Below are 15,450 nucleotides of genomic sequence, written 5' to 3'. Positions count from 1 at the left end.
ATTCTATAGAATAATTGTTTCTCTAGTTTTTTAACAATTTAAGACGAGATCGACTTTTCTAAAAATTTTCCCAAATTGTAGAGAAAATTTATGTCGGCTTTTGTTATTTTGTTTTTCCTTACAAAATAACCATCCATTTTTCTTTTATAAAACAAGACAAAGACAAAATTGCTCAAGTTCCTATTAAAGGTGAACTAAAAAAGGCTCCGCATCACAGCAGAATTAAATAAAAAAAAGTTTTTATTTAACTGAAAGTAAGACATTAAACTTAAAATGCGACATTAAAACTTAAAATGAGCAGAAATTATTCCGTATATGAAAGGAACTGTCTCCTCCTCAATGCCCCGCTCTTTACACTAAAGCGTCTTATTGTTTTAAAAAGTAGAGCTGTGAGAAAGAGTCAAACTTCAAGCTTTAGCTTAAAGAGCGGGCATTGAGGAAGGAACAGCCAATTTTATTTACGGAATAATTAGTTTGTTTTAAGTTGTATTGTCACTCCTTACTCTCAGTTAAAAAACTTTTTATTTATTTATTTATTGAGCGTTTTTGAATTAATGCAGGTTTTGATTTTGGCTCAACATACAAAGATAATTAAAACAATATTTGCATATTAATTTTACTTTTTTTGGCTAAATGGCTTTCTCACACTTTTGATCTCACAGTTTTGAGAAAAAAGGGGTGGGGGTGGGGGCCTAGTTTCCCTACAATTTTTTGGTCACTTAAAAAGGTATCTACATTTTTTCGTTTTATTTACGAACGTTTTTATTAGTAATAAATATACGTAACTTACAAAATAATATTACGTAGCTAACTTCTGCATTCCTATATTTTTAGCTGCGACAATTTTCTTATTTTAAGTTTTAACTTTTTTCTTCAGTTTCATCACAAGAAATTAGTTTCCAAAATTAATATTTCCCCTTAATTAGTTTTAAAAAGATAAATAATAAAGTCAAAACAATACGAAACCTCTTACTATACTGAAATTTGGGGCTAATAAACCTATTTCATTGTTATATTATGTCTAAAGTATGCATGGGAGGATGAATTATAAGCTTTACAATTTCGCCCCATTGTTAACTAGAAATAATAGCTACCAGTTTTATGTTAGCTCGTGCAAACAATAGTATCAGCTAACAAAAAATATTAGCTAACACTCTCAAAAACATATTATTCGGATAGGAAGCGCAAATATTTGACATCAGGTTATGTTTAATGGGTTCCAGACTTTTTTCAAAATCCTCAAAATTTTTTCATCAAAATTGGAATTTTTTCTCCGAAAACTATATATGAGTTGATATTTTCAAATTAGTATCAACAGGATTTTTTTTCACCGGACAGTTTCACTAAAAAAGCGTTTCAAAAATCTCCTTTAGTGTCGGTCGCGATTCATTATTCAATATTTGCCTTCTACTGCTGCAATAAAGATTTTTATTAAAGGTGAGTGAGTGGAGTAATTCTTAGGTTTCCAAGCCTTCTCCACTCTAAAAATAGCCCCAAGAAGTGCCATTGCAGGGAACATAGTAAAACCAAGCAAAACTAAATAATTGTCATAACTCAAACTTAGAAACCCTAAACAGGAATTAAAATGAAAATTCATATCAAACATACCGATGATAGATACTAGTATAGATGAACAAATGTATCTTAAAATGAACAAAATTTAAAATAAATAATTAAGCAAAAGTTATAACGAAAAGAATTTTCCACGAATAAGATCTAGCCTCCCCCCTCCCCCGCCCAAAATCCTAATGCATCGCTAGTTGATTAATCTTATTCTGCTCGCTGTATTTTTTAACGATGTTACCTGAAATACTGTGGGAGTGTCCTCCCAGAACACCAGGAGGACAAGTGAATTAGAATATTATGCTTATACTTTGTTCCCCAGTTTCAAAAAGAAAACATCTTTCACCGTTTTGAGTCATTTGATACTCTTCAAGAACGCTAGAAGTTTCCTTTACAAATGAACTATACAAATGAACAAATAACAGGATATGAGCGACAATGTCCTTACGTACATTTGACAACAGATAAGTAAGAATTCGCTTGAGGATTTCACTTAATTTAGAACTTGAAACAACTCCAAAGGTGTAATGACAGGAGTATCCGAATTCTCAGGAACGGTATTACTCCCCCTTTCTGTTAAAATTTTAACCATGTCCTTTTAGTTACGACGTTGTTCCTAATCCCAAGACCTTCTTTAATCACACAAATTCTTATATTTCAGGTAAACATAGCCTTTATAAAAAAATTATTGTTTCCACGCTTCCAGCCTTTAAACCTTACAGCCAATTTGTCAGGTCTTGAAAAAGCGATGCTCCTTTGGATGCAATACTGGCATTTTTTTTTTTATTTGAGAGGCGGTTGGGAAATGTCCAACATTTTCCATAGGATACAAAAACTGCTGAGTATTTTTAAGGGTATGTATTCAAGGACCAATTGTTCCTTGGAATTGAGTTTAACAGTAATGAGCTGGATATAACCTTTCTTGGCGCGAGTTTTCCCTTTACAATTTTTCAGAAATCTTAAGGTTTCCAAGGGCAATTTTTGTCGGAGTAAGTTTCTCGGAGGGCTTTTTTTTCAGAGGCAGGTTTCCGGGGTCAATTTTTCAGGGGTGATTTTTCCTGCTATGTATGTTCAAAGCTACATTTTAAAGCATAAATCTTTAAGACAATTCTTTTATATTTTAAATTCAATGCTTCCAAAGGTGAAGCGTAAGGTCAGTTTATTTTTCGAAACTCCTACGACAAAAAGCCTAAGAAATAAAGAAGGGCTCTGTATTTAAAACTGAAAAGCGTACTTCCTGAATAACTTCTTCTACTCGGTTCATCCTTTCTTTAAATGGTATCCCTTTATCCATTCTTAGTTTCGCTTGAAATCGGAGATGTTCTCGAACAGTCAAAGTGCCAATAAATAAGTCAACCTGTTGAACATAGGCAGATACTCGTGTAACCGTGTCTGAATCAGCTTTTCTTCCATTTAGCAATATATTACCTCTGACTTTAAGCTTACGACTAGTCCTAAACGTAAGAGCATTCAATAAAGTCGTTTTCCCTGCTCCACTGGCTCCCATGATGGCAACAAATTCACCAGGATGAACAACTCCACTAACTAAAAGAAACAACAAAGGATATACATTTGCTACAAGTAAAATTGTGCATAAAAGCCAAAGAAAATGCAACGTTAGCAGTTTTCAGCATTTTCTGTGTCATTCACCCCCCTTAAGAGCAATTTTTTGTTGACATTTTGTCTTATTATTTACTAATCATTCCAAATCCTCATTTATAAAGTACACTTAAAGTACACTTTAAATATACACTATAAATTACCATTAGATAATATCATGTAATTACAGTTACATAATATAGTACAATTACAGTACACTTTAAGTGACACTAACCCTATCTATGGATGTATAACTGTATCATCCAGAAACTATCAATTACTCTCATTTCGCTCATGTGCAACAAAAGGGCATATCCAAATAGGTGGATCTTCTAGAATTTCAGGTACGGACAAATTTACGTTCGAGTCACAGTTTAAGGATCTTAAGGCCGACGTTTAGGAGACTGGCAGAGATCTAAACACAGACAAAAAAAAGGAGAAAAAGAATGTAGGGAAGGGGAAAGAGAAAGAAAAAGAGAATCTGATAATGAAAGAGAGAGAGAGAAAGAGAGAGGAATGGGGAGAGAGTTTAGGGACAGAGAAAGAGAGAGGAGTGGGAGATAGAGATGGAGAGAGAATATGACAATAAGAAGGAAAGAGAAAGGGGAGGACCGAGAGAGGATGGGAAAGAGAAAGAGAGAAGAGAGAGAGAGAGAGAGAGAGGAGAGAGCAAGATAGAAATTGTTATCTATGAAGCAACATTTTCTCAGCAGAATTTTTTCCTTCTTCTTTGAGATGCATATAGCTGGCGATCATTCAATTGCCATTACTAGTGGTATAAAATCAAGCTACCAATATGTAACTGGATTTTTTTTATAAGACAAAATAAAGAAAAAATACCATTGTCGACAATAATCTTTGTTGTTACTTCTTGCTTTTTTAATCTTCTAAAAATGGGGCCATTCTGTGTTTTCTTTCCAATTACTTCGACTTCGTTCCAAGAATAAGTTACTTGAGAGAGGTCATCAGGCATCGATATACTATGGACTTCATTCTTGGATCCATAGCTGGTTATTGATTCTCCCTAAAACATTGAATAAGTTTAAGAGTCGGATACTATTCTATTGAAGTTACACTAAAAGTTAAGCACTGAACTCGGAGCAATGAAGTTTATTCTTATATTATCCAAGATACATTCTTATTTCGAAATTTAGTTAAATGATAGTCTGTGCCTTGTTCTAATAAAGAATTTTTTGTTGACAAAACTTAGAATCAAGGATTTTTTTTCTTAGCAGTAGACTATGAATAACATAATTCAGAAGTAAACTAGAATCCGTCAATTATGCTACCCTCTTTTGTAGAACCTTAGAGAAATCTCTAGCGCTAAGGTTAAAATACTCTGAAAATAGAAATATCTCAAAGGTGTTGAGATGAAATACTAAAATAAACCTAAATAAACTGAACATCTTTCAGATACCAATTATTATCAAAAATAAGCAAATCATTCGAGTAAGTATAAAAAGTTATGGATAAAAGGCTTAACATTTTGGGGGAAGCACTGCGTGTCTGAAAGCCTTTCTTCCTGCGTACATGCCTGACCAATAGTCATCCTTGCAGATATGAAATCAAAAGTAAAAAAAAGGTATATTAAACCCATTGCTAGACAACTATTACCCTTCAACCCGATTATGTATGTTTTTGCTATTAACAACTTCTCGTTAATAGATACAGGTGAGTCAGTACTTTTTTTCGAAACTTTTGTGTTTAAGTTTGGGATCTTTGTAGAAGTTTCGAAGTTCCAAATAGAACTTCACCAAAGAATTTCCAAATAGAAGCTTCGGAGCGATAGAGTTCAGTTCAGAAAATCGATTCTCTGTGTTTCTTGGCCCAATATTACTCGTCCCACAAGCGGATTAGAAGCCGAAGAAGAGAAATAAACCTCTGAAAATTAAGGCAAACCTGACAATTTCTAAGCTAGTCAGCAAAAGCACGTCTATCTCTCTTCTGAAAAAGAAGTGATGGGATTTTTTTTTGTAGGAAAGAGGTATGGAAGGAAAAAAAAAGGGATGAAGTGGTGATATAATTCCGAACTGGCCTACCACGGCAAGGCCCATCATGAAAACAAATTGTCTATAGCGAGTAGGAAGAAAGAAGAAACGTGTTTCACAACAAGGCGTCTTCAATGTTGAAAAGTGGGGAGAATTTAAACCACAACACTTTAAAGGAGGAAAAGATAGATAAAAATAGAATAAAACAAGGATTAAAACTCAAAAGATAGAAAAAAAAGTTCCCTTTGTGATATGATGATAGTTCGTTGTTTAAAAACATTCATCGTTTAAATATATTCTACTTCCTCCGTTGTAGCTTTATGTACAGGCCTACTTAATTTATTGTTATTTTGTTTTTATTCACTCTTGATTTTTCAAAAGAAATTCAAGAAAAGAAAAAGAAAAGATTCTCTTTCGATTTGTTTAAAATTGTTGGGGTTTGTTTTCCTTTTGGAGCTTCGACGACGCCATGTTTTATTTTGAAGTAGGCCTAAGCTAAACAATTCTTGATTGTTCGTCTTTTTTTCTTACTAGTCACATAGTCCCATTTTTTCAAGATTTTAATTTTATTGATTGTATTCTTTTCTCTGATTTTGTACCTCAAATCACACGTTGAAAATCAATGCACTTTATTTGAAAAAGGTGCAATATGTATAGTTTTCTTCAAAGAGTCGGTTAACTTTGCATTGAAATGAGTAGGTTGGGGGAGAATTAGAGGAGCACTGAGGATATTTTGTTCCTCTGTTTAAGGATGTGGAAAATATTGACGAAATTCCGATTTGGACAAGGATCAACATGCTTATTTATGATCTAAGAAAGCTGGCAGTTTTGTCATTTAGTCATACGTAGCCAGTGTAGTTTCATTGAGAAAACTTCATAATAACCAACCCTTTTACACCCGTACTGATTATTGACGGGCCTTAAGAGATTTCTTTCCTATTTCAAAGTTTTATTTCTTATCATTGACCTGCGTTCTATGATCAGTACTAAGTAAGGAGAAAGAATAATATAAATTTTTAATAATCAGAGATCCATAACAGTCTTTAACGAAAATTTGATACTAACCCTCTGCCTGAGTCACAAAAAAAGAAGAAAATATTAGACTAAAACACAATCATCAAAAGAAATAGATTGTAAAAATAGATGATGACGAGCGTTACTACAAAGTAGTAACTAACAAAGTAGCAAAGAATAAGCTCCCATTTTTAGTAATCAGAGATCTATAAAAGTTTAGAAGTCAAATTTGATGCTAATGCTCTGGCTGAATCCCGAAAAAAAGAAGAAAGTATTAGACTAGAACACAATCATCAAAAGAAATAGTATGTAAAAATAGATGATGACCAGCGTTCTATGACCAGTACTAAAAAAGTAGTAAGGAATAAGCTCCCATTATAGTAATCAGAAATCTATAAAAGTTTAGAAGTCAAATTTGATGCTAATCCTCTGGCTGAATCCCGAAAAAAGAAGAAAATATTAAACTAAAACAAAATCATCAAAAGAAATAGAAGAAAATATTAAACTAAAACAAAATCATCAAAAGAAATAGCTTGTAAAAACAATTGATGACCAGCGTTCTATGACCAGTACTAAAAAAGAAGTGAAGAATAAACTCCCATTTTAGTAACCAGAGGTCCATAAAAGTTCAGACGGCAAATTTGATACTAATACTCTGCCTCAATCCCGAATAAATAGATGAAAATAGATGATGCAATTTCACCCCCTGAAAAAATGTTGTTTCTGGATCTTTGGATATTTTTGTTTACTGCTCCAAGAAAAAATTCTAGTAATACGGTTATAAGAAACTGTCACATATCTAAAACCCTTTCAAATTATAACTTGAAACTTCATCTGCCTTAGCCTTGAAACTGCTGTCTGCCTTGTTTTCTTACTTGAGTGGCTTTTTTGATTCAAAAGAAAAAATATGGCTCGAAGAAAAGAAAGCCTGTTGGCTCAAATAGTCTTTGCAGTTAAAGAATGTAAAACTTCATTTCCAGTCATTTATTGCAAACGTTGGGTCAAAAACAAGCGGAAACGATACATTTTGCCCACCGGCAAGATTCTTACACAGATTAATACGATTTTAAGTTCAAATGAGCTTTCAGTTGGACTCGTACTCCTTCAATTAAAAAACAGGAATTTCGGAAGAAAAAAAACATCTTAGAAAAAAGAACTACAAAACTTACCACGTTATCAACATGATAACTGACATTTATAATTCCATTTTCACTAGACGACTTTATTGTCATGATTGAATCTCAACTGAACTAAATAGAGCCTTTTTCTTTTAAGCTATCTATTTGTCTTTTAAAACGCGCCCTACTCTTATCTTTCAGAACAAAGACTGACAATAAAAACTGATTATATAATAGAACCAGTCAGCATGACATGTCTTTTATACAACTGAGGTCACATTTTAATTGTACTGAATTGAAATACAATCATACCCACAGTCAATCCACTTCTTTTTTCTTCCAAATGCGTGTCCAATACTTGTTCTACAATATAATATTTCCTATGTAGATTATGACACGGTAATTTCGAAAAAATCGGGCAAATAATATGTATTTGGGAACAAAAAGAAAATAGAATCCCTTTTCCATGATCTTCAGGGTTAAGCTCAAAACATTAGATGGGAATATCTAAAAACAAAAAAAAATTATATGGTAAGAAGTTTTCTGGAAGAAATAGGGAATTTTTAAGTTGCTTTTTTTGTACAAACGTCCCTACATACATTTTTACAAATATCAATGCCTTGCGTGAATTTAGGCTGAAATGCAAGGGAAAAGTCTTTATAATCTAAAACCATGGTCGAGGAAAAATTTTCGAGACCACATTTTTATTCTGCTGCAGGCTGTAATATTCTCCAGGGCAGGGAACGAGAGCAAAGGGTCATAACTTCAGGATTCAAAATGTTACACCATATAAAATTATCAAAATTTTGGATCATCAAGTCAAATGAATTTGAATTAGGGAATTAAGTTTTTGGATGCTGCTTGAGCCTCACAAAAGCTTTCCCTTTCCAATGAATCTCTTTACTTTCCAAATGATACAAATTTTAATCTAAAAATTGACACAGAAAACAATTTTTTCTTGAAAATCAATACGAGATTTGGAGGATACTAACTGGGGGAAAGTCCGACATTTAGAACTATCTAACACTAAACACGACGGTTCATTATTCCGCTTTGCTTTGTCAAAGTATATTTTTGCCGCCAGAGGAGAAAAATCCTTTTCCTCTTTAAGCTTCATTTGAAACAAAATTCATCTCCTTTTTGTCCCGAAACCATATTGTTAAAAATATCTTTCTTTTTGTACCAAACCTACCAAGAACCTTGATAAGCATTCGCGAGAGGACTCAGAGGAGAAAGGTTGGGCCCGGTTTATCATTCGGTTATGTATTTTAAACTGTCACATGGTTTTCATACAACTAATCTGTCTTCTGGCTGTTTAGAAAACTCCCATCTTCCCTCCACACAAAAGCATTACTGTGTACTTGGCATGTAGTTAACGGTTAATCCAATTATTTCCCTGTTGAAGGTTCATCTGGTCTTCTACTTTCTGTACAATGCGTTACTGGACAACAAAAACAAGAATAAATTAAAGAAATAAGCATTTTAAAAGATAACCAATATTTGTAATAGATCTATGTGCAAGTTTATGTAATTCATTTGGGTCAGCATGACTTGATCTTTGCAAGATTCTAGCCAAACGTTAATTGTACTGCCTTACATGGTAATTACGTTGTAAATCAGGAATTTAAATAATTCTTGGAACTATTGTCAGAGATTACAATTTGAAGGATTTTACTTACTATATGCCTTTTCAAGTCTTTCCCACGTTTAGCAGCAATGGTGGTGCAGCCACTTGGCACAGTAGGCTGCTGTCTAGGGCAGTAGCCAGGGAAGAGTGGCAAAAGTGGAAAAATTAGAAAATATATTTCAGAAATACTTTATGAACATTAGCTTGATCTAAGTTTTACAGTTAAACCTACTGATTCATTCTGTATGAGACGTGAGTGACGACACTCGGAATTAGACATCAGGCACTGGTCAGTAATGTGCCTTGTGAGGGGATTAGGGAGCAAGGAGGGGGCTTAGCTAACGCCACGTACTCTCAGAGTAGCTGCGTGACCTTAAGCAAAATTTTCATGTCTCTATGTGAATTGCCATTGTTGATATCCCAATGCTCTGCTCATAATGACGGTTTTGTTGTGACCGGTGATCAGATAGTCAACGTCTGGCGGTTTGCTGTTACACTGTGACTGTGCTGTGTAGGGTGTTGTCTGAACAATTTCAATAATCCCTTATCCAAGTGAGAATAATTAATAAGTAAACACCCTCCTTTTCCCGTATCTAAAAGTTTGACCTCATACAGCTTTGTGTTGGATTTGTTCTATAATATATTACACAAAAAAAACAAGTTTTTTAACTGAAAGGAAGGAGTGACATTAAAATTTAAAACGAACAGAAAATATTCTGTATATGAAAGGGATTGTTCTATCCTCAACGCCCCACTCTTTACGCTAAAGCTTGACTCTTTCTCTCAACTCTACTTTTTAAAACAGTAAAAAGCTTTAGCGTAAAGAGCGGGGCGTTGAGGAGGGAACAGTCCCATTATTATGCAGAATAGTTTCTGTTCGTTTTAAGTTTTAATGTCGCTCTCTTACATTGAGTTAAAAAAAAAATTTTTAATTTAATTTCTGAACGGTTTGAATTAATGTATGTTTTGATTTTGGCTCTCCGCAGATGAATAACTAAAATGAAATTTGCATATTTTTTTTTGGCTAAACGACTTTCTCATAGTTTTGATTGAATGATTTGGGGAAAAGGTGGGGGAGGAAGCCTAGTTGCCTTGCAATTTTTTGGCTACTTAAAAAGGCAACTAGAACTTTTTATTTTTTACGAGCACTTTTATTAGTAAAAGATATGCGTAACTTACGAATTAGCTTACGTAACGAACTTCTATATTCGTATATTTTAATTAAGTTACTGCTGACAAGGGTGGTTGCAAACAATTAATGATCGTGATTAAATAAAAAAAACAAGTTTTTATAAATGAAAGTAAGGAGCAACATTAAAACTTAAAACGAACAGAAATTACTCCGTATATGAAAGGGGCTTTTCCTCCTCAACGCCCCGCTCTTTACGCTAAAGTTTGACTCTTTCTCTTAACTCTATTTTTAAAATAGTAAGAAACTTTGGCGTAAAGAGCGGGGCGTTGACTTTTAGAGGGTGTTTCCCCCTTTTTTCGAAATTGAGGCAACTTTTCTCAGGCTCGTAACTTTTGATGGGTATAACTGATCTTGATGAAATTTATATATTTAAAAACAGCATTAAAATGCAATTCTTTTGATGTAACTATTGGTATCAAAATTCCATTTTTTAGAGTTTCGGTTACTATTGAGCCGGGTCGCTCCTTATTACAGTTCGTTACCACGAAATGTTTGAACAGTTTGGCTCATTTCGGGTTTTAAATTTGCTTTTAAATTTCTTAAAATACTTTAAAAAAAGCTGTGGCTTAATGCATATTTACTTGTGGCTTCCCTTGAATATTTTGTATTCAACCCCTAAAACGAAGAAGGCTACAACCATACTCCCCTTGCTATTAACAAGTCATTAAATATATTCCTACAAATAGGGATTTAAAGTTGAAAAATATCTAGTCACAAAAGAGTCAGATAATTTGAGTCTAACAACGCAATATTTTAAGACGTCAGAAATCCCCCATCTTTATCCTTTCCAAAACAGCGACACTCCTCTCCATGTATGCTAGGCAAACTTATGCAGTGTCATAAACAAGCCTTTAGTTACTAAGACGAAGGAATTTACAACTGAAATTTCCTATCGAATGACCCTATCCACGACCAATGTGATCTTCCCTGGGAAAAATAAAAAAACAAGTTTTTTTTTTTACTGAAAGTAAGAAGCAACATTAAAACTTAAAACGAGTAGAAATTTTAACACATATGAGGGAGGTTGTACCCTCAACAGTACCTTGCTCTTTATGTTTAAGTTTGAATCATTGTTCAAATTAATTAATAATGACTCCTGAAACACAAGAGCCGTTTAATTAGAATAATAAAGATAATTTCTTAAACCACATTGGCCTGCCATAACAAAAAGAACGAAAACGATCCAAAAGCGGGTTTTTAAAGGTCAAATGAAAATACTGAAGAAAACACAGAAAGCGAATATTTAGAGAGAACAACCGTCTCTCTTCTTCAGCGAAAACAAAATAATATGATCAAGAAAAAAACAAAACCAAAAAACAAGCCCGGAAAGAACAAAAAAAAAAAAAATTATCCGCTCAAACAAACAAAGCAGCAATTGAATAAATTGGAGAACTAGGTCACTTGATTTCTGATTTTAACCATTGCATTTCTTGCGGATACTCTTTGAGTTGATGATGTTCTGATTACGAGATCGGAGAATTGGTTTAGTGGTTTTTGTTTTTTACTTGATCATATTGTTATCAGAAGCTGTTTTTTTTTCTGTGTGTTTGTTTTATACTCCGCTGTTTCAAGTGGGTCACAAATAAATTATTATTATTATTTTGTTCGCGCTGAAGAAGAGAGACGGTTGATCTCTCGAAATATTCGCTTTCTGTGTTTTCTTCAGTATTTTCAATTGGCATTTAAAACTCCATTTTTGATCGTTTTCTTCCCTTATATAATTATAATAATAAACTTGTTTTAAAGTTAAAAAAACTTTAGCCTAAAGAGCGAGGTATTGAGGAGACATACCCCCTCGTACATGTTACAATTTCTGTTCGTTTTAACTTTTAATGTTGCTCCTTGTTTTCAGTTAAAAAACTTGTTTTTCATTTAATTAAAGAATAAGAAGGACTTTTTATTTTTTATATGTGCTTTTTGTATGTTTATTTAATTTCTTATCGTTGTTTCAATAATGCCGAGAAATAAGTTCATCCTCCACCGAAAATTCCACTCCCCCACGAAAAATCCCTCCATGCAAGGATCCTCCCATGCCCCCCCCCCAAAAAAAAAATATCTGTATACTGCCCAGTACCGAAAACTATATGCAAACAATGGGCCAAGTTCATGGCTTGCAGCCCTTCCCCCGAGGGCTTTGGGGGATCAAATTATCCTAATACACATAGTATAGTTATTAGATCTTTAGATTATGCTGAACAAAATGGCTATGCCAAAGTTTTGATCGGACGACTTTGGCAAAAAGGAACGTAGGAGGGGGGTTAGCTGCCCTCCAATATTTTGGTACACTAAAAAGGGCATTAAAAATTTACATTTCCTATGAAACGAACCCTCTCCTGATCTTCTAAGATCACTTGTTTGATATGCTCATCTCTTGGAAAAATAAACAAAACAAAAAATCAAACAGTTCGTGGTAACGAATCGTAGTAAGGAGCGACCCGGCTCAATAGTAAACGAAACTCTAAAAATCGGAATTTTGATGCTAAAAGATACATCAAAAGAATCAAATTTTCATGCTGATCTTAAATATATAAGTTTCATCAAATTTAGTCTTTGTCATCAAAAGTTACGAGCCTGAGAAAATTTACCTTATTTTGGAAAATAGGGGAAACACCCCCTAAAAGTCATAGAATCTTAACGAAAATCACACCGTCGCATGCAGCGTATCAGAGAGTTCTACAGCAACAATTTCAAGCTTCTATCTACAAAAATGTGGGATTTCGTATATTTTGCCAGAAGACATATCACGGGTACGTGTTTATTTGTTGTTGTTTTTTTGTTTTTTTTTGTTTTTCCCAGGGGTCATCGTATCGACCAGGTGGTCCTAGAATGTCGCAAGAGGGATCATTCTAATGGAAATGAAAGTTCTAGTGTCCTTTTTAAGTGACCAAAAAAATTTGAGGGCACCTAGGCCCCCTCCCACGCTCATTCTTTTCCCAAAGTCAACGGATCAAAATTTTGAGATAGCCATTTTGTTCTGCATAGTCGAAAACCATAATAACTATGTCTTTGGGGATGACTTACTCCCCCACAGTCCCTGGGGGAGGTGCTGCAAGTTACAAACTTTGACCAGTGTTTACATACAGTTATGGTTATTGGGAAGTGTACATACGTCTTCAGGGGGATCCTTTTGGTTTGGGGGGTTGGGTTGAGAAGAGGGGGCTATGTGGGAGGATCGTTCCTTGGAGGAATATTTCATGGGGGAAGAGAAAATCAATGAAAAGGGCGCAGGATTTTCTAGCTTTACTATAAAAAAAAACAATGAAAAAATAAGCATGAAAAAGTTTTTTCAATTGAAAGTAAGGAGTAGCATTAAACCTTAAACGAACAGAGATTATTAAGCATATGAGGGGTTCTAAAAATACTTTAGCATAAAGAGCGAGGTATTTACGAGGAGATAAATACCTCGCTCTTTATGCTAAAGTATTTTTAGTAATTTTAACTACTTATTCTACGGCCTTTTTGATTCTGGGGTCATTCTTAAACGATTGGGACACAACTTAAGATTTAGTATAAAGAGCGAGGTATTAACGAGGGGAAAAAACCCCTCATATACATATAAAAACATAAGAATATTTAAGTTTGTTACGTAAGTTAATTCTTAAGTTACGTATATTTTTTACTAATAAAATCGTTCGTTAAAAATTAAAAGTTGTATTTGCCTTTTTAAGTAACCGAAAAATTGGAGGGCAAGTACGCCTCCTTCCCCACCCCTTATTTCTCAAAATCGTCTGATCAAAATTAAGAGAAAGTCATTTAGCCAAAAAAAAAAGAATTAGTATGCAAATTTCATTTTAATAATTTATGTGCGGAGAGCCAAAATCAAACATACATTAATTCAAAAACGCTCAGAAACTAAATAAAAAAAAACTACTTTTTTTAACTGAAAGTAAGGAGCGACATTAAAACTTAAAACTCAAAAAGCGACAATTTAAAAAAGTAGTTTTTTTATTTAATAACTAATAAACACGCAGTCATGATCTTGCTTCTAGTAGAAAATGCAAAATTCCAAGTTTTTGTTTATAGGACCTTGAAACCTTTATCTTAGGGCTTACTGATATTCTGAATCTGATGGTGCGATTTTTATTTAGATCATTTGATATTTTGGAGATGTTTCCCCACCTTTTCAAAAAATGGGCAATATTCTCGGGCTCGTAACTTTTGATGAGAAAAAAGAAACTGGATAATTTTTATAAGTATATTTTGAATAAGCATCAAAATTTGATTCTTTTGGTTCATCTATTGTTATCAAGTCTCTATTTCTTAGAATTTCGGTTAATATTGAGCCGCATCGCTCCTTAGAGTTCCTTACCGCGAATTGTTTGCCAAAATCACACCCGTGAAAATTCATCTGAAGAAAAATTAGGAATTTTTCATTTTTCTTGATAGATAGTCGAAAGGTTTTCACATAATAAAAAATTTGATAGCATAGATTCATCATGATTCGACATTTTCTCTCCTTTTTCTAATAAACATAGGCTACAAAATGTCGTGTGATGAGAGCCTTTGACACAGGCACGTACAATTTTTTTTTTCCAGGGGCCCAATAGTTAATTAAAAAAATTAAGACAATTTTTTGGATAATTTGAATAAAAAATTCAAAAATACAATTGTATTTCACGGGGGAGCCACCTCACAATGGTCGTTCTATAATGGATCAGCTACTTGGTTTCTGTCATATTTGACAGTCAAATCCGAATACCAGTCACCCCTTTCGAATCAGTGTCAACTGAAACTTCTTTTAAACAATGTGCCGAAGCTCGCATTTTCCTTGGTTGTAACTACTGCTGTAACCATAAATGCCTATGTATCCTAAAAAATATTCAGAGACCTTCTTTGGAGATACTTTTTCAAATGATTAACATCTGTTTAGAAAACTTTGAGACTCACGGTTTCAATAGAGCTGTAATATTTCCTCCGTTTAGCGGTTATTTTACTTTCGTCGAGAAGTATCTGTTTCTCACTCATAGTAACAAGTTTGAAAAGGAAAGAACAAAACTCAGTCTCAAATTCTATCGAAAGTTAAGTTATATGGTTTCCTTTTAGTTAAGCCTCGATACATGCTCTACTTTTGCATAAATGTATGGTTTCCAATCGATATTTGGTAGCACCTGGCATCTGACTGTTCTATTCTAAAATGATCTGATTATATTTTAAAGGAATTTCAATTTTTGGGAAATCTGTTTCTGTCAAGCTGAGCGGCCATATGACACGCTATTAAAACGAGATAATAAAAATGAGAGATAATTAATAGAAACACAAAGTTTTTCTGATGGAAATAAAGAGCGAAATTGAAACTCAAGATGAACGAAAAATTGTCGTTTCTTAGTCTGTGCAATACATAGCTATGAA

The 15,450-nt window shown here is 33.6% G+C and overlaps 1 protein-coding gene across 2 annotated transcripts in view; it reads right to left on the bottom strand.

Moving 5' to 3' along the window:
* Positions 1 to 15,084, bottom strand: part of LOC136043774 (protein white-like) — a 46,040-nt gene extending 30,956 nt beyond the window's left edge. The window contains exons 1-3 of one of the 2 annotated variants that reach the window (XM_065728688.1): positions 14,989 to 15,084; positions 4,003 to 4,186; positions 2,798 to 3,108 (exon numbers count right to left, since the gene is read on the bottom strand). In XM_065728688.1, the coding sequence (XP_065584760.1) occupies positions 2,798 to 3,108; positions 4,003 to 4,186; positions 14,989 to 15,066 (573 nt within the window). In that variant the 5' untranslated portion in view covers positions 15,067 to 15,084. Of the gene's footprint in view, positions 1 to 2,797; positions 3,109 to 4,002; positions 4,187 to 7,333; positions 7,482 to 14,988 lie in introns of those variants that run through there. The other variant, XM_065728690.1, reaches the window with a different exon arrangement.
* Positions 15,085 to 15,450: the final 366 nt, after the last annotated feature.

The sequence above is a fragment of the Artemia franciscana genome, unplaced genomic scaffold (genome assembly GCF_032884065.1).
Source record: "Artemia franciscana unplaced genomic scaffold, ASM3288406v1 Scaffold_979, whole genome shotgun sequence".
NCBI lineage: Eukaryota > Metazoa > Arthropoda > Branchiopoda > Anostraca > Artemiidae > Artemia > Artemia franciscana.
Note: the sequence above shows the minus strand (reverse complement) of the source record. Positions and strands in the feature narration are given on the sequence as shown.